This window comes from Mchenga conophoros, linkage group LG6 (assembly GCF_057382185.1).
Source record: "Mchenga conophoros isolate Kocher_MC1m ecotype Shallow Benthic linkage group LG6, M_conophoros_male_GT1.1, whole genome shotgun sequence".
Lineage (NCBI taxonomy): Eukaryota > Metazoa > Chordata > Actinopteri > Cichliformes > Cichlidae > Mchenga > Mchenga conophoros.
Genome location: NC_140531.1, coordinates 41,214,245 through 41,237,357, shown reverse-complemented (window position 1 = coordinate 41,237,357; position 23,113 = coordinate 41,214,245). Strand labels below are relative to the sequence as shown.

The window sequence follows — 23,113 nt, the reverse complement described above, 5'->3', positions numbered from 1 at the left end:
TATCTTCATGGAGGAGGCTTCGTACTGGAGTCGGGTAATGAGCTCAACACTTTTTGGAACATTGTCCTATCATCCCATGCTGGGATAACTTGGGCAATCAATTATGAAAAAGCTTGTGGCATCCACACATGCTGATAATTTCATTTAGAATAAATGATTTAAACCCATTAAATTCAAAATGTCACCGACTCGTGGACCCGGTGAGTATACGGTATGTGTGCAGAAGAAAGAACCAACACGTGCTCGTCTTGTTTTCTTTATAGGTTGATTATTACTTTTGCAAATACATAGTATTTCTTTACAAATATTGTAAGAAAATGAGAACACAGTTAACAGACTTCTTTCCATTTAATAAATATGATTGTAAATGCATAAAACAATTACACACGGCACAGTTGAGGTCGAACAAAAACACTGGAACACCTTACCGTCTGTTCTTATACAAAAGCTGTACAGTAGTAAAACTCTTTTTTTAATTGTTATTATTATTTCTCTACAAAAATAATAATCTTGCTAATTCTGCAGGGCGGAGGAGATGGGGAGAAGGAGAGAGAGTAGCTCGGAGTTAGGCTACAACTTGATTTTCTGCACCCTTGGGTCCTGTCACATCACAGCTCACCCTAACCAGGAGGCCAGAGAGCCACCTTGTTAACATGGCTTCCAGGCTGTTCGACCTGTCTTTCTCCCTGTGAAACTCACAGGCAGGAGGAGGTGCTGTTATTATGATGGCCTTGCTGATCTTGTCTGGTCAGAGTCATTTCCTGTTCCCTGGAGTTAAGGTTCATATTAGAGCCCTGCTGTTTCTGATCACAGGCCTGTGGTTCCAGGCTGCTGTACAGTATCTCCCTCAAGCTATGCAAAACCAGAGACAGACAGAGAGATGGATATGAATGCTCTCAAATACGAGCTAAGTAATTCGTAAGTAATCCCAGCACACCTACAGTACATTCTTTACATTGAAACACTAGTAAGATACTCTTACAGGGGGGCGATGATGCTCATTTTCAGCTCCATAGCTTTAATCTTGGACTCTACTAGAGTAGCTTTGCATGAGTTGGTGTTAAATAACATGTTTGTACTGGACCCTGGGTTTACCTTCCATCTGAAACAAGCTGATTTGGCACCATGTCTTTAAGACAACTTCTGATTCTAAAGAGTTGAATGGCAGGGAGATGGGTCTTCTGCACTTACAACCATAGATTTGCACCTGAAATGACCATAATGGGGATATCTGCACTCACTGAGCCAAGATTAGAAATCGTATGAAACTGAGCAGTCTGAGCTTTTAGCTAACAAAGATTACTTATACATGCCCTGACCTCGTTCTTTGAAACCTTGGCCATGTCTGAAATAAGCAAAAACCAAAAAAGAAGGCCCCTTAAAATGTCTTAATATATTGCAACAAAACCCCAATCACCAGTTTGTAAAATTACCCACGTACACTGTGCACAACTCCATAAACCGAGCTCATGGCTGAGTACAAATTTTGTCCTGCACCAGCAGACAGAACACACCGAGCCACAAGACAGATGAAGATGTAAGCTGATTTGTTTCCCAAATCATGTTTGCATGCAGCTCTGAAATATGAACACTTCCTCTTGAACAGACCTATGACAACTGAAAATATCACTGGTGTTTGTCTGTGCACTTTTCAGTTTTAAGGGCAGGACACACTGGCTGCATACCAACACACTCATGGCCCGATGTCTGCATGCATCATTTCCCTGTTAAGTATATGGACTCAAGCACTTCAAGTGCGATATGGTGCCAATAAGTGTGATGTGGAAATCCTGAGGCACCCAGCAATGCAAAGAAGGGAAGAATATTCAGATCTTCAGACATGTGATGTGATAGCAACAACCTGGCCATAACCCCGTGTGCTTGAATTACAGCACTGTCTCTAACTCTTCCATTCAACAGCTATAGAGAAAGCTGATGATTACAGCCAATTACTTTCAAGTTTTCTCTGCTAAAGAACTATCAGCACTTGAACACCACTAACCAATTTTGCTCCAGTATCGGAGCACATCAACAAGCTGTGCTGCAAAACTACCTGCTGCTTTTACAATTTGCACAAGTTGGTGACAAAACCCTTGATTCATATCTGTTTGCACGTGTAACCTTAACATCTCATTACACAAAGAACCCCAGAGTATTGAACAGTCAGACCTTTTCATTACAACGAGGGCAAATTATCCCGACTAGATAATGGTTCACTTACACTCGAGTAAAAATAGGATGGCACCCTCCCTGTGACTAAGAAAAATCAGTGCTTTCCTGCTGATTCCACTTTTGGAAAGTCTCTGCGATGACCATCTTTGCCCAGAGGCCGAACAAGAAACACTCACACCCTCTGGGGAGCCATTGGCGACCTGCATATAATTGTTTTTGGAAAATATTAGTGCCTCAGTCAACAGCGTGGAGATTTGGACCAAAATTGGAATCGTCCAATCGTTAGCTGTTCATCAGTTTCTCCAGTCGCTCAATTTACAGTCAATCAAATGATGCTGCACAGTTTACATCTCATAACTCGGTGAATTTTGGCACATTTGCAGGAAAGATGATGCAACAGAACAGAAGCAACTTCCTCTGTGCTGTATTTCTCCATCCCGCCGAAATAAAAAAGAGAAAAGAACATCTTAAAAAGTTGCCTCAGAAGATATGAAAGGCATCAATCAGGCATTTACATCTGTCAGATTTCACACACACAGAGCACCAGAGGGCTTGACAGTCCTCTGAGGCTAACCATCCATGTAGCCTGGTAGCATCTGCGCTCTACTTCTCCTGATCCTACAGCATGAAATAATGAGCTGGGATGAAGATGGGTGCTACTTGAGAGCAGGTTGGGATATTACCCTAAATGTGTAACCAACCTTAGCCAGCCTTGAGCTTGACAGGCCACATTAAGTATTCAAGAAGCCAACCTCTTCTTATTCTGTCCAATAGAACGCTCTTAATGCGTCATGTCCGCTAAAAGCCGTCTTCAATCTCTCTCAACCTGTCTCTGTCTGTCTCTCTCTTTCTCACTGCCATGCTCTTCAGATTCTCCCACAAAGCAGCTGCATCCCTAAGTGCCACCTTAAATCTGAGCCGCGATAAGTTGTTCTCTGCATCTTGTAGTACCTCCCAGACTGTGGCCAGGAATGATCTTTCTTTGTGGGATCGTTGCCAGGTCGTCATCCGTTGTATCTTGTAAGGTCTAAAAGGTCCGGTGATATTTGGAGGTCACCCGCAGATTGATGGCGCCTCAGCCATCAAGTGATATTCTGAAGCACAAAACATTTTACAAACTGGCGTGTATCATAAATAGTACCAGAAGCATTAGATTAACAGCAAGGTTTAAATTAATCCAGAGATCCACACCCTGTTGTTGTTCGGTTGTTAATAAATTAAAATTGGGGAAAAAAATTAACACTTTTGTAGAAAATGTGTATTGTGCCATAAATCAGCTTTCTGAGAGACAATGGACCAAAAGCTTTGAGGTGCCCTATTCATATTTTATAACAGTATCTCTTTTTAGTATGACATTTGTTATTAAAATACACAAATTATTTCTAACATAGACATTCATGATTTACAAAATAAATGTGTAATTCACTTCAATAACATACTTCATGTATATTCATGAATAAATAATACACTACTGCTGTTACTTCATAGAACAGCAAACCAATCTCAGACATGTAACCAAAACGCTGCTGCTCGTTACACATTCTCTGCTCTTCGGTTCACGCCGCCGATCCTTCTTCCATTATGGATGCGACTCGTATAAATAAACGGGACTTTTTTTCTAAATATTAAATTTATCGGAGACGTGTTAAAATAAATTGAAAACTGTACACAGTTTCTTCTGGTTTGAACAGAGCACAGTATGTGTCAGCGGGGTCCAACATGCACAGGTATAAAGCTCAAAACCATTGTGTCCCAAATGGTAAAAAATATCCATGACAGAGCTGGAACAGTGATCCAGTCCAGAGTTTAGACGATGTACGTGGGGAGTTCTGTGGAAAATTTCACATGTACATGAGGTTTCATACATCCTGGTGGAGAAAAGAAAGAAATGTGTCAGTGCTTATTCAGTGCTAGCTGATTACACGAACAACAGTATCGATCATTAAATACTGTAAATATGTGTTAGGAACAGTCTGGACATCTAGGAGACTCATGCCTTCGTTTGAAGTTTTATTTTGAAAACTTCATGAATTAAAGTCCTGCATTTGAGCTCCTTTCCCTTGTTTATTGGTCCCCACCAAACACCTGAGGCCTCCTTTACCAAAGCAGTGCAGGTACTTCAGATATGGATGGAAAAAATACAGCCTAAAAATACAGAGAAAACCCCAATGTTTAGGTGACCCCGTTTTAGCAGGCACTTGGCATCAGTGGGGAAGAAAAACTCCCTTTTAACAGGAAGTAAGCTCTGGCAGAACCAGTCATCTGCTGCGACCGGTTGGGGAAGGAAACGGGACAAAAGATGCATTTAAATGCAAAGTTTAATTGACCTTAGGCGGGGAATCAAAGCCTTTCACGTTATAGTCGTTTTACGTGACAATCTCACCTGCCCAGGTGTCGGTTAGACATCACGAGGTGTCAGACAATATATGATTTTTAAACAGCAATGAATGAGCCTACAAGTGACAATTACAACATAATGATTAATGACAAGAAGCGCTTTAAATGCGTGAGTGAGATGACGTGCAGCTACACAACAACAGAGCAGAAGCTCGCTAACACTAACTGACATACACAACTCATCGCACCAGTGCCGGGAATTCTGGGAACAATGAATTTATTCAGATCTATTTCGCTATTAATTTTGTCAAATGTGGACACTTTAAACTTCAAATATACCACCAACATTCAGAGGGATCCACAAAAACGAAAAACTACATCTCCCACCCCAAAGAAAGGCTTGTTATGTGTTAGCATGTTAGACAAGCAAATGTTGACTCAGGATGTACATATGGGTGACAAACTGGAAGAAAAGCTGAATGAATGAGACATGAAATGAATAATGAATTAAAAAATTGGTATGAATCATCTTATAGTCTTCATATCACCAAACTCGGCCGGGCCGATGCATTTTCTTGACAAGTGTAATAAATTTCAAGCTGCATCTTAAAATTAAAGGTGCTATTTAAGTAAAGTAGAGCGGAACAGTTATAGATGTTCCCGAGCCACTTGTTTTTTTTCTTTCATTTGCCACCCATCAATATTCTGAGGTGATTAAAGAGGGACATGAAAAGAGAGAAAAATGTGTTAATTGTACCACTGAGAGGCAATTCCACTGTTTGTCATACTCATTTTCATTTAGTTGTCCTGCTGACTGGACCATTTCACTGAGAAACACATAACAAAACGCACAGTACAGTGTCATGAAACAACACGTGAACACGATGGTGTGAAATAAACAACGGCATAAAAGAAAATAAATACTGAAACTGATGTTTACCGATGGGCCGCGAGTTAAACTCTGTGTCCAGAATCTCCAAAGAATGCACCAAGTCCTGCTGAGAGCTGGGCGTGGCCACCGTTGGATTCGCTGGACTCATTTCTTGTTCTTTTTCGTTCTGCATCTGCGCATAGACGTTGAGGCCTGGGATCTTCCTTGAGGAAAGATTTACAGTGAGGCAGAGGAATAAAGAGCACGGCCTAAACTAAAACAGTGGCAGCAGTTTGCAGCAGTGCTGTTTTGATCATTCGCATCTGCAGTTCTATTTATTTTGAGCCATCTGGCGATGTTTGCGTGCGAATCGGCAGGAGCATTAGAAATTATATGGTCTGTAAATGTGAAGTTTGATTCTGTCTCTGCTTGCCTCACCATGACTCTTTATATCATTTTCCCTTGGAACTGCTTCTTGGCGCAGAGACATAATTTAACATTTGAGAAAGGTCAACTGCCAGTGTTCAAAGGGCTTAATATTGATAGCAGCTGAAGACTAACTGACATTTCTTTTGTAAAGACTGACCTGATAAAAGAATTTATGCAGGTGTGTGTGTGTGTGTGTGTGTGTGTGTGTGTGTGTGAGGGGAAAAGCCAATTCTCCACCCAGGAGCACTGGGTACGGCGGGGTAGACATTTGAGAGGCACCTATCAACCTTCTCTTAGCCCCGCGACAGCTTTTGTTTACCGAGCTGTCAGGATCGTTCCACAACTCCCTATCGTGCACAATGTGACAACTATATAGACGTGAACACTTTACCTCTTGAATTTGTAGATGACAAATACAGCTAAACCCACAACCACTACTGATAGCAGCATTAGCATGGCAGAGCCACTGTGGTTCTCGCTGGTGTCCACTAGGGGCGCTGCAGAGAAAGGGGAGACAGGAACCCCAGAGCGTAAATATCACATCAACGACACCACCCGTATTTCCACCCAGCTGAATCATGCAATGAGCAGTCTACACACATGAAGCCTATGTGAATCAAAGATGAATCATTTTAATATACAGTAGTATGGACTTCTCTTACTCTTTATCTTATTAGCCCCTTTAGGACAGTAGCAGCATCCCCAATAGGAAGAGGCACACATACTTGTAACGATGTTCACTCTCTGAATGTCTCTGTGTAGCTACATGGTGGGAGCCAATCAGACACAGAGTTGGGGTTGTTAGTTAAGTAATAAAATACACCTGACTGACTGCTGTTTCTATGTTTTGTCCCGCTTGCTACACAAGGTACAAAGGCCGTTCTGGGCAGCTGTGAATGCACACACATGCAGGGGGGATTGTTACCTGCTGATAAGTGCGCTGCATACACGGTGACTTGGACCCCGGGCCGCAACGTGAACTGGACGAGATTTTGATTCAGTGCGCTGAGCAAAAGCTCGGAAAGCTGTTGAGACAAAGATGGAGAGAGGGGAGCTTCAGATCCCTTTGTTGCAATTTTAATAAATAAAAAAGGAAAATGTTACAGGTCAAAAAAAAGGTAAAGTCAAGCTCATCACACTACAGTCTCATCCGTCTTTGCTATTGACTCGTCATTTATTATCTGTGTTTTGACATTTAAGAGCAAATGTGGTCAAAGTCACGATCAGTCCTTTGATGCCAGGTTGAATAATTGAGTCCAAAACTCGCTTGCCTTTGAAAGCATTTCTAAAAGTTTCAGAGTCTGCTCAGTGAGTTTGTAAATGATAGGAAAAAACAGCCAAAGTGAATTATGAAAGATGAGTTATCTTAATATACTGACGGGGGTCAGGACAAGATATATTATATATATATATATATATATATATTTTTTGTTTTGTTTTACTTAAAATCCTAAAATGATTTGTCACGAGCAGCAACCTCCGCAGCTGAAAAAGGAAGCCAAAGTGAAGAGCCCATGACTGCAGTTCCTCGAATGACCACTTGAGGCTGGCGCTGAAATCGAATCGGTCCCCTAGACTCTGATGTCAAAATACCCGACTCAAAAGCAGAAATATCCTGTCTTCCTTCTCTCCCCCCAACCGGTCGCAGCAGATGGCCCCGCCCCTCCCTGAGCCTGGTTCTGCCAGAGGTTTCTTCCTGTTAAAAGGGAGTTTTTCCTTCCCACTGTCGCCAGTGGGGGTTTTTTTCTCTGTGTATGTATTATTGTAGGGTCTACCTTACAATATAAAGCGCCTTGAGGTGACTATTGTTGTGATTTGGCGCTGTGTAAATAAAATTGAATTGACATTGGCAGCCTTTGTAAAATAAATGGCAATAAATGCACGACGGCGTAATGGATAAGATAACACATATAGCAGGTGAACACTAAAGAGGCTAACTTTATTCACTGAATAGGATAACCTTTGTGGTGTGGAGGCCTCATGAAGTATTTCGCACGATTATGTGCAGTAATTGTATGTTTAGAGCATTTGTTGTATCTGTGTCTATATGATGCACGGGTGCAGCTCACTGATCAAATATGACACAATTTCATGGCTCAAAAAAGTCAAGAGATGGCCAGGAGGATTCATAAACCATTGGGTGAAGTCGGTGATGTCACCGTGGCTCCTGCGATCCTCTAAAAGTCGTCTGTGCATAAGAACCACTAAAACTAGCAAAAACACAGCAGTGACACACAGTTATTATCAGTTTAATACACTGGTATGAGAACAGTTGCATACTGGGCAGGTGTTGCGCTGAGTTTATCTGAGCTAATTTTTGGAGATTTTTGCCACATGATGTATCTAGAAAAGTGCTATGGAGTGAAATCTATGGGGCAGAAATAAAAAGGTGGTGTAGTTCAGCAGCTGGGTGATAATTATCTGTGGTTTTGTCCATTTGAGAGACACTTTGTGATCGATGTTTGATTTGTTTCCACCATAAAAATATTGACTAATGCAACTTTAGGTTGCCTGTGAAAGACAAATGGAAGCGGTTACATGCGCACCTGACCTGAAGTAGGCTATCACTGCATGCAAATTACCACCAAACTGAATATACTTTGAATACCAAACTTTCTAAATGTAATGCTTTTTGCAAGGCTGCTGAATTATTTGTAAGCACCCATGACCCGAAGAAACCTCGCTACCTCCACCGACAACCCCATCCGAGCTTTCTTCTGTTTATGTAAGAGCCTTTGTCTGTGGGACCTTTCCAGTGTAATGCATAATGCATACCAAGCAGTCTCACTTGATCTCTGCTTTCCAGACAGGCGAGTAACCTTCTGCATTGAGAACATCTGACTCTGATACAAATTGAGCAGATTATCATGACCCAAAGGTAAACTATAGCGAGCGGGAGGAAATCTTACTTTCCTCACACAGATCTTTTCATTTCCATGAATCTCTGTCTCAGGGCTCCAATTCTCAGTCAAATGAGATTCTTTATAAATGACATTTCACTATCATTAATCTGTTTTTCCTCATTTATGGGATCAGCATATATACTGCTGCATTACTCTGCAGAGCAAAACTAAACAAAATTCTCCATTTTCTCCCTGCAGCAGCCTTTTCCCTCTGTAGAGGCTTCATCTATCTTATCTGCCTCATTTGCCAAATTAATTGTGATATGAGTAATTTCTGTAGTCCTTCATCTTCGCCTTTATACTTCTTAGCTGTTTAAATTTAGACTATGCTTTGACTAATTACTTTTTCCCACTGTATACCAGGGTCAGTAAATCTATTATACATTCTAATAAGCGGAGCTTGCGCTACACTTTAAAGATGCCAACCTTGAATGAAGATTTATCACCGGCTGGTAGGGCAGAGGAACTTTCCAGGCAATCAACCAGGTGTGAGCGGGGAAGGAAGAGGAAAATCAAATTGATTCTCTTCCCAGCTTCCTTCTCTGCACATGCCCGTTGAGTGCTTCCCTCAGAGAGCGCGGCCAACATTATCAGTCATTATCTAATACGTGAAGCTGAGGGCTATTTGAGCTCATGTTGATATGCTGGGGATTTAGTGACTGATGGACCACAAAAATTTTCCTTGTGTGACCTTTTAGGCTCTTACGAGATGCTGCCACCCTCTAGTGCTCCCCCCTGCACCCCACAGGATGTGACTTAAGTAAGTCTAAAAGTCATTCCCCCCGATAACCTGTTAATACTTGTCAGGCTTTTTGATGAATCTATTGCAAAGATATTCCTCGGGCATATTCCAAAATTAGACTTTTGGAGAAGAAAAAACTGGACATGCTTGAGTAGGTTAATACTGACATCTGCTGGAGGAAAGAGCAATTACAGGAGAAGCTGCTGCTGCTAGGAGAAGAAAAATTCCCCTATGAGTCATAAAGCAGAAACGGGGAACAATGCTTCAAACTTGGTATAGTTCGAGTGAGGATAACAAGGTGAAACCATCCACCTACACTGTGGAGATGGGGAAAAGCAGCGAGTCTGGAGGACATGCATCAGGTCAGAAAGCAGGTGTTGTTGCCTCACCTGATCTAAATGAGCTGAGCTCTTCTCTGGTTTCCCCTCAGTTATCTGTTTGTCAGGCAGGAGGAAAAACTCTGCTGCTGTGGGTAAACCTGGGAGGACAGTGACCAGGAGCTGATCCTCTCTCACGCCTGTAGCCTAGAGGAGGACAGTAGAGTGGACAGGGTCAGACTGAACTGCAGCAGTCAGCTCACAGAGATGAAACCTTAACAATAAGTACAAAAAAGCTCTGACAGTCAACGTTCGCCCACATATTTTTGGTCCTTCGTCGACCAGAATTTAGCTGGATTCAGGCTGCAACCATTTATCATTCGAGCTTAAACATTTACTGCAGTCTGAGGTTTTAGAAATGTTCTCACTTACTCACATAAGAAGATCAGTAAGATCAGTGTTACGTCTCCAGCAAGAACAGAATGGGAAAACAACAAAGGAAGGAGGACTAAAGGAAACTAAGTTTCCAAAACATCAAACTATTCCAAAACATGAACACAAATGTCCCTCAAGGTAACAAATTCCATCCATCCATCCATTTTCTTCCACTTATCAAATTCAGGGTCACAGGAGGAAACAAACTGATTTAAAAAAGTGATTATGCCATTTTTAATCATAATTTTAAATGTGTCACACAGTACATTTGATTAGAGGATGTCTGCTACTCCTGAACCCGACTGGAGTCCAAGCTGCATTTAACTTCAGTCCTGCTTTGAACAGTGCTGCGTCAGCCGCCATCTGCTGGATTAAATGTGCATTGCAGTCCAAAACTTGGCTTTGAATATCATTTTCAAAGTGCTGTTTCTGAGTGATGAGCAGCTTTGCAGAAGAAAGTTTACAAAAAATTAAAGCATAAAATTACAATTCCACGATTACATGGTGAAATTTTAATTTCCTGTATCAAAGTAATTGCAATTGATTAATTATAGAAACTTGCTTTATTAGTTTTTTTAAAATAAAAACAGGGCTAAAATAAATGAATCACAGATGATTTAATAAGGTCTCCTTTAAATGTCCTTACTGTTACTGTGTTCATTCAAAGGTACTGGACGCGTGTCCGTGATTGTATTCCATCCTGCAGCAAACTCACCGCAGTGGGAAACAGACAGTTTTGATGCCATATTTGAAAATACTTTGTTTAAAAAATTAAGCAGTTTGTGTTTTTTTGCTGTCATGATGATGGCTGGATTGCAAGGCAAGAGTAAAGGATATTGTTATTGACGTGTTCTAGTGAACGTTATTTTTATTGAAAAGCACATATTAAGCATACTTGTTATTAATCTCTGTCTCTCTTCCACTGCTTGTCTTTATCCTGTCTTCCTTCTCTCACCCCAACCAATCACAGCAGATGGCCCCGCCCCTCCCTGAGCCTGGTTCTGTCAGAGGTTTCTTCCTGTTCAAAGGGAGTTTTTCCTTCCCACTGTCGCCAAAGTGCTTGCTGATAGGGGGTCATATGATTGTTGGGTTTTTCTCTGCATGTATTATTGTAGGGTCTACCTTACAATATAAAGCGCCTTGAGGCGGCTGTTGTTGTGATTTGGCGCTGTATAAATAAGATTGAATTGAATTATAATACGATAGAGCAAAAATATTATTTTTTCTAAATAGATAGTATTTTTTTGTCAAAATATCAGTTTTTTTCATTTGACAGTCTTGAAAGATGCAAACAGCGTGGCCCGGCGTTAAGAGAATATAACCCCGCCGCAGATTTTACATTTTAGGCTTTTCTTTTTCTTTTTTCTTTTTCGGCTGGCTCGTACAGAATCTTGTATGTAATTTGGAAAGAGGGATGTCAGGGTTCACCTTTGAGATAAGTTTTTCATCTCGAGCATGAATGAAATCTTAAAGGTCAGGTGTGGTTTTCAACCAATGGCAGCCCTTCACTTGGAGCTCACTTTCAGATCGCCGCTTAAAGAAAATCAAACTGATGAGCTGGGATGGGAGGACTGGTGTAATAAAAAAAACATGAATTTCTGGATGCCTTATTGATTCCTTATTCCTTATTGAAATCATTCCTGCCTGTGGCCATCTCCCTGTACAACGCATCCACTTAACACACTGTTTGCTGCTACAACTACACATGTTTCTTTTCCAAATATTTATTTATAAGTGACTTATGTATGTATGTATGTATATATATGTATATATTGTACTATTCTTAGTTAGCGTATTGTCTGTCTTGTCTTAATGTTGGTTTAAAATGGAGCACTGTAACAAAAAATAATTTCCCCCAGGGATCAATAAAGTATTCTGATTCTGATTCTGATTCCAGTTGAGGCTGCCAGCTTTCCCTTGTTGGGTTTTCCTCCCGACGCGCTGGGTTTTAACCAGTGCGTCGTGTTTTTGTCTGAAAGTTGTTGTTGTTTTTTCGGCATGCGTTCTGGCCTCCGGGCTGTGGATGTCATGGAAAAAAAAGATGTCAATAGCAAACTGACGTGTTCAGTGAAGACTGAAGACAGGCTGTATATTTTTAGCATCCGTTTTGATTTGCAAGATCAAAAAGTGTGAAAATATGATGGAAAGCTCAGATTGCTTCCTCCTCTGCTTCAGAAAACGTATTGACACTCTGAGGATGCTGGAAGAAATAACGGCAAGTTAATGAGGCAAACTCTGTACCTAACATGTCATGTGTGGGTTTGAATCATGTCGTCCATTTGACGGATTGCAAAGCACTCGTCTCCGAGCGCTCCTTCAGGTCAGCGCAGAACACGCATTAGACCCGCACTGACGTTTATTCTTCTGTACACAACCTCGTTACTGTACGGCCCTGAACTCTGAGGGTCCGCGAGCAGCAGCAATCAGCCAGCTCTTGAACTATCTTTTTCCCCTCTTCTCCCTCTTGCCTTGTCATTTATCATCATAAAAGTCAGATTCATGTCTCCAAGCCTCGGGGAGGTCACGCAGCACTCAGAGGTCCAGCTGAGCGCTGACAGTATTTACCAAAGGAAGGCGACAGTTGCCACAAAAGAGCCAGAGAGAACTTTACCTGGATCAGAGAGTTCTTAATGACTCGGCTCACATCCAGTCTCCATTCTGCAATATCGGGGTTGTGCTCATCCAGGTTTGATGAAAAGGCGAGCAGATGAGATCGGAAATATTCTGCAGGAAGAAAAGTAAATGTGTGAGGGGAGCTTATGCCTTTCATCTGTCATTAAATGCAAAGCTCGGTTTTAAGATTCAGATCATGTACGTGTGCTTTTTTTTCTTTTTGCTAAATTCTGGGTTTATTTTCAGGTTCGGCCTCCATTCAGATCTTACAAGGGGAGAAAAAGCTGCAGTATGAGAACATAGATGATAGAGCGCTGTCCTTCTGTACCAGCTTAGTCATTTTTTTAGCTGCTGATGTTCTTAATAAACTATTCATCATGCTTTGTGTTGTAGTTGTTAAGAAAAAGGATTGATAAATACAGTTAGCATGCACCGGATGTTAATGAATCATGTGTAGTAACTTTGAAAAATGAATCTTGGGAGTTCAAAGGTAATGTATGCATCAATTTTCTGCCAATCAATCAAAGTCCAGTATCAGTGGCAGCAGCTCAGAAGGTTATTCTAGACATCAGTTTCTAAGCCACATTTTCAGGTTCCTCCTAGCAGGTCCTGAGGCACTCCAATGTAAGATGAGCCATGCAATCTCTCCTAAGACACTCCTGGGCCTCTCCTCCAAATTGGGTGAAAACCTCCAAGAGGATGTAGCCAGAAGGCATCCTGATTAGAAACCTCAGGTAGCTTCAGTGTGAAGGAGCAGCAGCTCTGCTCTAAACTCCTCCAAGCTCGTATCACTTATATTGTAACACAGTTCGTAATGATTTGTAGTGTTTACTGAGCCAATAAAAGCATCTTTTCAATTAAAGCTTAAATGGTGAATAACTGGGAAAAAGAACGGGAAGTTGTCTCAGAGACATTCATCATCAGTTATGCATCATGTTGAGTTAGAGGAAACAAAAGAGAAATTTAAAGGCGAATATGAACATGTGGACGTTCATGTTTGGACTCGAGATTTTAAAGCTTTGATGTTAACATTTTGGACGACATCATTATTGCGTTTTGGAGCCACAGACGGCCCTATTTGAACAAAAGGAATGCTACAGCTGTCATTTATATACAATTTCTGTTATAGCTTAGCAAAGGAAAAGTTTTAGCATATGGTTAAAAATGACCTCTAAGTCTGGACAATGGCAGATTATTTTTAAAACATTAAGTAGAAGAATGACATCTAAGAAGTATAACATCAAAGGGAAGCAGCATTATTATTCCACTGTGGAGACCAAACTTATCAGCCTGTTTGCAGAGCAACAGATTCCCAGTGGACACTGAGTGAGAAATTCGGCTCACCGTGTACAGCGATGGTTTTTCTGTCCTGCAGAATAGTATTCCCTGCAGACACCTGCACAGTGACTGTATTGATGCCTTCCCGGGAGAATGTGTACGCCACACTTCCCTCTAGGGTGATTACTGGCTGCTGGGGGAGCAAGAGAGAGAGGGAGAAGGAAGAAGGGGAGAGGGAGATGGGGAGTCAGATTGTACGTGCTCCCATGAGAGACCCTTATCAACGGCTGGTTAACATCTCACACTGCTGTTATTTACACTACAGAGGTGTCAGGCTGTTGGCCGACTGACAAAAACACACACAGACACACACGCACGATGACACACAGCGTTGCTAAAGTCTGTGCTGTGCTGCATGCAGCACAGAGGCCTACAGGGAGTTTCCTGTGTGACACCAGCAGCTCCTTACTGTCATTACTCACGTCTCCATTTGTTCTTCAGATAGCTTTAAGATGCTAATGCTGCCACTGTTTATTACCAAGTGACAGAACTGCTCGTCCTCGTGGAAAGGCCCCTGTTAGTGCTGAGCAAACACATTTACCCAGCTACAATTACACAGACAGAGAGGAGTGGAGCGTTTCTACAGCTATAGCAGTGCATCCTCAGACCACAATGCTTGAATTGTTTCTTTTTACTCTCTTGTAATATAAATTTTTTGATGTGTCATGTTAAATGTTACGGTTCTCTAACATCTAGTGTATTGATTACATTAGTTGCTAATCCTGTTGATGCTAGTAAAGCCGGGGTCAGCGTGTTTGCACTCTGACAGTTGCTATATTTGGAGGAACAACACTCTACTTTTTCAGGAAGTTCTAATAGAATCCTAACAGCTACTTTTCCAACAGCATAAGGAGCATATCTCTTAGACGGAGTGAAAATTTAAAACTGATTTCTCTGACAAATTCATGCTTTATTTAAGCAAACTTTTCCTCCCAACACCAGTTTTAAATTTTCAGGGTGATTTTCAAGTTTAGGGTGCTATTGCATCTCATCTTCATACCACAGTGGGGGAAAATGACTCCAGGAATCACCTGCAGCCTTTGAGCAGATACACCAACTTTATTTATCTATTGAAGAACTTTGCTGTGTTTGTCCACTTTGTGGTTGCGGTAGCATGAGATGCTGTTTAGCCTTTTACATGTAAAACCTTTGAATAATGGCTAACTGTTAGGAAGTCAAAGCAGCACTGCTGTGTGTAGTATGGTGAGAAGTGTCAGTGTCTGACAGCCAAAGTTCTTGTTTGATGATGACGAACATCAATGTTGACATCACTGCTGACATCACTTACTAGCAACCAGCTGACCAATGGTGAGTTGCAAAGCTAACCCTAAGCAACTATAGCAAGCTAACTTGGTGCATTAACATCATAGACCTGATTTTCTTCTTGTATCAGGAGTTGTAGCTGTGGAGTCAACGTTAACCTTGTGGTCTTATTTACATTTAGTTGGCTAACCTCCCACTCATGAATCATGAGGGATCCCCCGTGCTAAGAGCTAAGCTAGCTCTTTACATCTCCACAATACGTAACAACTTAAGCACTTTGAAAGCAACTTGATCAGACAGTGATACACATGGCAGCACTATCCTAATAGGTCACATCACCATCACCAGTAGCATTTATAATTTTTATTTTACCTGCACCATGGCAGTGAGAACGTGCGAGGATTATATATTTTACTTTTAAAAAAAAGTTTTATATCTTCTGCCAAGACCAATGCCCTTTTTTGACAAAAAGTTTATCCATGCTCAGTTGTTGGACTGGTACTTTTGGCATAATCACGCAAATACTCTGTTAAATGTAAACATAATGGTCACTCAATCCACCAGCAAGGTGGAAGCTGATTAATTTTATTTTGTAAACTGCTTCTGAATTGCAGTGTTTCCAGAAGTCTTTGTTCCATTTTTAAACTGTCACGTTTCGCTATTCTGAACAAAATCCATGCAGATCTTTTGTCTTCAAAGGCCGATATCTCCAAAGCTGTGTCCCCCAAGCTGAAACTATCCGCATGGCTAGATGCCGCAAAGGGATTAACAGAAAAATATGTCTTTTCTGACCCTCTAACTCTGTGTGATTGATCGGCTCTGCCTGACTGCAGCAGGCCCTAGAATTGGAGGATTTTTACACTAACACTAAGATGCTTTCACTTCACTGGTTATCAGTAATTAAGGTACTATGTGAACAGGTCAGCACGTTCCACCATTTTTATTGACGCTGATTAACAAGGCTACACATTTTCCAACCTGCATGCACAAAAATAGCTCCACAAAATAATGATTCTCACATTTTGGACCAGAAGAGTCAGCAACCTACTTAATTGCAAATGGGCAAAAGAAGAAGAGAAGTACTGAGAGAAGTGGTGAATTTCTTGAGTGCGCTGTACCTCTGTGTTATTTCCGATCCACCAGATGTAGGTGACCGTTCCCACTTGGCCGGGCCACAGAACAGCAGTCAGGTTCACTTCCTTATTCCTCACAGCCACAAATGGAGCTGAGAGATGGATATACTCCAGCTGACCTACTCAGGCACACATATACATCACAGTGTGAACTCGACGCTCTGCGCCACAGTATGTGAAAAGAGGATAAAAATAAATGAAATAACTTTGTTGGTTCAAATGAGGGGAAAAAAGAGGGAGGAGATGGGGTTTATAGGTGGGTAAGGAGGGTGAGTTTGTTCAAGATTCGCTCTTGCTCTGGGACTGCCGGCTGCCATCTGTGTACTATTTTTCATCCGTGGCACTCTGGAGCCTGCGGTGGCTCTATTTGTACGGTTGACAGGATTGACAGACTGGTAGGGGCAACATTGCTCCCTGATCAATAAGTCAGCTCCGTTACATCTGTCACCCCTGAATACACGGGGGGTGGTCAGCCCTGTTACGTATGAGGTTGCCGTGGCTTCTGCGGGCTGAGTGGCTGCAAAGCATAAGCTGAACTGAGTAGAAGAGAAATGGGATTTATTCTGTCTCACTTGTTTGTTTGGCTAAGGGAGGGGAACATGTTCTGTTAGGGGAGAGATAAAGGATAGAATGTCGTACAAGCAGGAAACAGCAATTCCATAGACTCTGATAAAAAGTGGAAAGAGCTGAAACGAAGAGCACAAAAACATCTTTCACAAAACTCGGTATCTCACATGTGACATGCAGGTAGAGCATGGCGGTCTCTGAGCCCAAGCTGTTCTCCCCGGTAGCGGTCACTCGGTAGATTCCCACAGCTTTGTAGATGTGTTTGATCCCCTCCTCGATGGAGCTCACGTTGGAATATGTAAGAGCGTGGCCATCTCCAAAGTCCAGAGTGATGCTCGTCCTCGCCCCGTCACCCTGAACAGGACAAACACTTCCAGGAAATCTGCAGGTATGGCCTTTTATGAAATATTCATTCTGGTTTGAGCTGGCTTTTATTACATTTGACCAACACAGAGCACGGTTTTCCTTCTAGGCACAATAATGTAGGTAATGTTTATCACACTCCCTGCTAAGGGCTGCGATTGTCAGCGTGGTCACTCAGCTCAGTCTCATTTCCAAGGCGTGTAATACTTTTGTCAGACACTGACTTTACTCCAAAGTTAACAGTGTCAATAGTGACATGGATCTCAGTCCTAGCTCATCATGTACGGATGCTTGTAAAAGACACTGTGACTCACAGTTTGCACACTGTCAACTTTTTCCAACAGGAGCACAGGTCACGATCTGCTGCCTTTACATGCAGACGCTGTCACCCTCTCAGAGGACAAAGGATAATTTCCAGATATAAGAGTTTCACTGCAGCAGATAGTAGTTACTATCTGTATTACTAATTATTAATTACTTTGCTTTACGATCTGCATTTAAAAACAAAGACAATCCGCACAGCTGACTCTATAATCACAAGGAAGTCCCACCTAAAAGAAACTGTGCTACTGCATTCAGGACTCCTCAGGCTGGCAGTCCCTGTCTGAGTATCTTCTTTGTTTTCAATGATGATGAGAAGTAACTTGAACCCTAAAGCCTAACACTACTAGTACGATAACACCTCTTAGGATCACTAATTGTGTTGATGTGTAACTATGTCAAAGTATGTGAGTACTTTTGGTCATAAAAAGCAAAAAAAAGGTGTAGAAAGGGAATTTTTCTCCCTTTAAACATGTACGTTTAGTTTAGAGTGTGAACACAGGAAAATATGAGAGGATACAGCACAGTCACAGCTGAGGATGCTGGTGTTGCTATAGAAACAACCCAGATAGCCATTTCCAATCTAACTGTACATTTGAAACAATTCACTAATATTTGCTAACAGTTCTGACTTTGCCCTTATTTACACTGTAAATATAATGACACTGACTCTGTGTGACTTCATGGGAAACATTGGATACAGCTCACCTCCTCCAGAAAAACAAGAAAGGTGACATTGGTGCCTAACACGGCTGTCAGCGAACCCTCACTGGTAACCAGGTGGAGACCTTTGGGTGCTTGGATAGGACACTGCTGCCTCCTGGCTGTGTACTCTGCGCTCACACCAGCTGTACAGTTATTGGAGACCACTTTTCTGTTGCTGAAGGTGGAAAAGCAAATGAAACTGATTAGATGTGCCATCAGACAAACACAAACTTCATATAAGGTTCGTATAAACTTCTCTTCGTATAAACTAACCATATTTATGTTTAAAAAAACAGCAGAGCCTAATCTGTCTGCACTTCCCTCATTTAGATTCACAAGAAAACTTAACAGAAAAAAGGAAAAAAAACTTTTCAATTTGAAAATTATATGTTTTCTTTATCCAAGTATCTTTAAACAGAAAGGGAGGGTTTATGACAGTCCCTCTGGACGTGAATTATGTAAGAAAGCTTAGAGTTAGCTTTTGCTACCTTGCTGATCTTTAATTTTTTAAAAAACAAATAAGCAAAAAGAAAAACACATCAGCTGAGCTGATCTCAGTGCCAGCCTCAGCAGGTTACACACTGCTCACCAATTTCTCATCCTGTAGGGAGCGCTGTTGAAACTGTTGCACAACTGCAAGCCACTCTGCAACCCACCTGTTTCATGCTGCGTCTGACTAATTAATATCATGTTGACTGTCACTAACAGTGCTGCTGACGTGCCTCCCTTAGGCTTTCCACATATATATGTAACTGAAGGCTCCTAATGATCCCCAGCAGCGACCTTCCCATCCAACTACCAGCCAATAACCTGCCTCAGTACCACATGGAAGCTCCTGTCAGGCATCATAGCAGCTAAGATGAACAGGCACGTGGCTCAATACATGAACCACGAGTGCGACACAGAAAGGAATTGGCAGGAATACCAGAGAAGCTCAACACCAGCTACTGACAGACAGAGCAGTTGCTCGAAATTGAAAGACCAGACTGACCAACCTGTGCACTGCCTGGATTGACTACAAGAAGGCCTATGACTCGATCCCCCACACATGAATCCTCGAGTACCTAGAACTGTACAAGATCAACAGGACCCTAAGAGCCTTCATCAGGAACTCAGCCCTTGGTATTTCTTGCCACATGCCCACTGAGAGAAGGACTCAAGAAGATGTGGAGGGTGAAGGTAACACTGGTCCCAGAGGTAATCGGAGCACTCGGTGCAGTGACCCCCAAGCTAAGCGAGCAGCTCCAGCAGATCCCGGGAACAACACCCAAGATATCTGTCCAGAAGAGTGCAGTCCTAGGAACAGCTGAGATACTGTGCAGGACCCTCAAGCTCAAGGATAAAACACCATCCAAAGAAGCTATATATAATAGTAATAATCTTATTTTCATAAAAGTTAATCCATTCGAATAGAATAGAAAAAAGTAGCCCTTTATTGTCATTGTACACCTACAATCTTTTTTTTTTTGCAACTCAAATCTTTATCAATTTTTTTAAAAAAAGTGCCTTGTTTTACAAAGAATTAAATATTTACATTTACATGTGTTCAGAAATGAAAGTCGGTTTCTTTTTGGATGAGAGACCAACTTACACCCTCCTGACCCTCCACAACTGTGCTGGAGTGTACAACCTACCATCCATCCATTAATTCACCTTCTTAACCACTTATCTAGCTGGAGCAACAGGAGGTGATAGATTATCCTAGCTGACACTGGGCAAGAGGGGAGGTACACAGACAACAATTACTATTCATCCACACCTCTGACCAATTTGGAATCATCAATTAAACTAAAACACTAGTTTCTGTTAGGAACTGGGAAAAAATTCAATCTCCACACCTCTAAACCACCCGTGTGCCATTCTAAAGAGATCACACACAAAAACAGCATCAGGATGCACCGTCTGGTGTCTGGAGTGCAAGACATAAACAACCAAGTCGGATGGATACAGCACCGCAGCTCACTGCTGCACAAACACGGCTTCATGGCCATGCGATCAGGACAACACAAATGTTTCGTCTTGTTACAATCACATTTATTTCTGATTGCAGGGATGTGATCTAATTATTTTTCCTGACATTTTCTCTATCTTAAAAGGTTCTGTCAAAAAATAAATAAATAAATATTGAGAAAAAGAAAATTATGTCTGGTGAAAACGACACCAGATAATGCTAACATGTCACCAGGCTGCCAAAGTTATATACAGAAGGGCAGTTCCCTGAATAGTTTCCTGTAGACTTTGAATACTTTTTGCTTTAAAATTATTTTCTCGCTGCAAAAAAAAAAAAAAAAGATACACATAGTAATCTTAAAGTCTAGTAATGAACCTAAATGGTAGATTTCTGCAGCTGAGATCGCAGAGTGACAACTTTTAGTCAAAGAAATAATCATTAATCCGTTATGACCTTATAGTAATTATAGTAATCCACTCTTTCCAAAGCAGACTTTTAGCAGAAGCAGTTCTTATTCTGGGCGTCAAATACGCTAAAGCTAGCATAATTCAAGTTTTCAAATTTGTATAAAGCCTTCTTCACATTTCTGAATTCACAGCATGACAAACTGCCCCAGCTGTCACAGCGAGAGAGGAGTTATTGCAGGGCTAACTCAGAGAAACGGCTTTCATTCATGCTCCCAATCACACTTTCAGGCACTTTAGAAGCACAAATGAAACTAAAGCATAGGTTGTTGGGCTGTGGGATGAAAATCACACGTTAGCACAGGAAGAATATGCAAGCATCGTACATCTGATCCCCAACAATCCTACGTGTGTTCTGGGTAAGATGGTGAACATCTATCGCCATCAGTTTTATTCACAATACCTCTGCTTACGTTTTCCTAAGTGAACAAAATGGACTAGTCCCATTATTGTTAACATTTAAGACATTTTTTAAATGCATTTCTCCTGAGGACCATTTAGCTCTGAGCTTTAATCCACACTGTGATCATCAATGTTAAATCAGACTTTTTTCCTGGGCGCTTGAGTTATTTTTGGAAAAAGCCACGGCACTTCACACACCCTCACACTGGATTTGGCATTGAATTTTTCATTCATCCCTCTTTGAAATTCTTGACACAATTTTCACCCAAAGAAGATCTTTTTATTGCCGGTGCTTTATCCTTGTTGGTTCATGATTGTTTTTTAAAAGTGCAGGTTTGATCATTCAGCCCACATTTTCCTCGGCCCGGCCGTGTCGTCCCTGAGAAACTAATTAAAGCACCCTGAGCTGTTCGGCTCAAATGCACCATTCATTTTATCCAATCCCTGCGAGTCGCTGCTGAGACTGTGCATGCTGATTCTAGTCAGCTCTCATCCTCACCCGGTGCTGTTAAGGAAAGTCATCCCCGTGGTGCAACTCCTGGACATCGATGATAGATGGAACCAAAAGGCAGGGGTGCACTTGCCGTCCGTCCGTCTCTCAAAGCCGTAATCACTGCAACGATCCGACAAAACAGACGCCGTCATTAAATCGGGACATGGAGGAGACAGCGTTTGGAAAATTCAATTTGAAAATTAGATAAAGGCTGTTACAAGTGTGACACCTGCTTATAAAATGGCTGATAATACTCACAGGGAAATCAATCAAAAGTTAATAAAATATTCTGAAACCGAAAGAGGCTCCATATTGTAAGATCATTTCAGATTGAAATTCAACATGGAACCTTAATGTCATCTAAGTATCGACTTCAAAGGAGCCGCAGCAGCTGCTTCTTCGGTGCTCTTTAAACACAGCCCACGAGTTGTTTGTGCCATAAATTAAAAGGCAGAGCAGCGCTGTGTCCCCAAAATGATAGGGACAAATTGCCCCAATTAGCGCGACATGCACACAGATGCAAAAGTGTTGTGATTGTTAATGAAAGCTATTAGGCTCAGTGATTTATGGTTTTGATAGAGCTTATTTCAAAAGCAGTCCTCCTCGAGAGACCTGCAGGTATGGGACCAACGTGAGGAAAAAAGAAATACGCAGGAAAACAAACATTAAAACTGCTGATAATTCAAAGAAAATATTTTTTGTCTAATGTAGAAAAACATTCTCTGTGACTGCAGCTGTGATATCAGGAGTCACCAGCACAAAGGCAGGTGTGAAATATCATCTTTTTTTCCACTGAACACTTTGTCCTTTCAAGAGGTGATGATGCCACACAGTTATGGGAATGACTACACACACACACACATACACACACACACAGTTATGGGAATGACTACACACACACACACACACACACTCTCACACACACACACACACACACAGTTATATGTTTGAGCAGCTAACTGGTTTCCATTTAGCAGCAGCAGCCACCGGGAGAATGTGCCAGAGCTGCTCTGCAATTATAATCTGGAGGATGTTATCCTTCACAGTGATCTCTTATCTTTTAATCCCTCACTTAAACCCAGTTTCCTTAAACCCCGGGACATATTGCAAATGCATCTCTACATCTGATAAGACCAGGGCTCTGTGCCAAATACAAGGAAATACCTCGCGTAACAATTAGCCGCTGCTATGTGTTGTTCTCTGTCCTCCAGGTGATGCCATCATACCCTCGGTGATGATGTATGCGAGTGTCCCACATAACAGAGCCCACGCTTTCCTTTGAGTTACAAGCTAC

At 41.6% G+C, this 23,113-nt stretch overlaps 1 protein-coding gene across 7 annotated transcripts in view; it reads right to left on the bottom strand.

Annotated features, from left to right (window-relative positions):
* Nucleotides 1-329: 329 nt before the first annotated feature.
* sorcs1 (sortilin-related VPS10 domain containing receptor 1) overlaps nt 330-23,113 on the bottom strand; it is a 202,512-nt gene continuing 179,728 nt past the window's right edge. Inside the window, exons 17-28 of one of the 7 annotated variants that reach the window (XM_085278114.1) lie at nt 21,826-21,939; nt 18,513-18,684; nt 17,288-17,474; nt 16,539-16,672; nt 14,164-14,290; nt 12,818-12,930; nt 9,844-9,978; nt 6,735-6,834; nt 6,201-6,306; nt 5,450-5,604; nt 5,267-5,336; nt 330-4,040 (exon numbers count right to left, since the gene is read on the bottom strand). In XM_085278114.1, the coding sequence (XP_085134240.1) occupies nt 5,308-5,336; nt 5,450-5,604; nt 6,201-6,306; nt 6,735-6,834; nt 9,844-9,978; nt 12,818-12,930; nt 14,164-14,290; nt 16,539-16,672; nt 17,288-17,474; nt 18,513-18,684; nt 21,826-21,939 (1,372 nt within the window). In that variant the 3' untranslated portion in view covers nt 330-4,040; nt 5,267-5,307. Of the gene's footprint in view, nt 4,041-5,266; nt 5,337-5,449; nt 5,605-6,196; nt 6,307-6,471; nt 6,572-6,734; nt 6,835-9,843; nt 9,979-12,817; nt 12,931-14,163; nt 14,291-16,538; nt 16,673-17,287; nt 17,475-18,512; nt 18,685-21,825; nt 21,940-23,113 lie in introns of those variants that run through there. The other 6 variants (XR_014892807.1, XM_085278113.1, XM_085278117.1 and 3 more) reach the window with 6 other exon arrangements.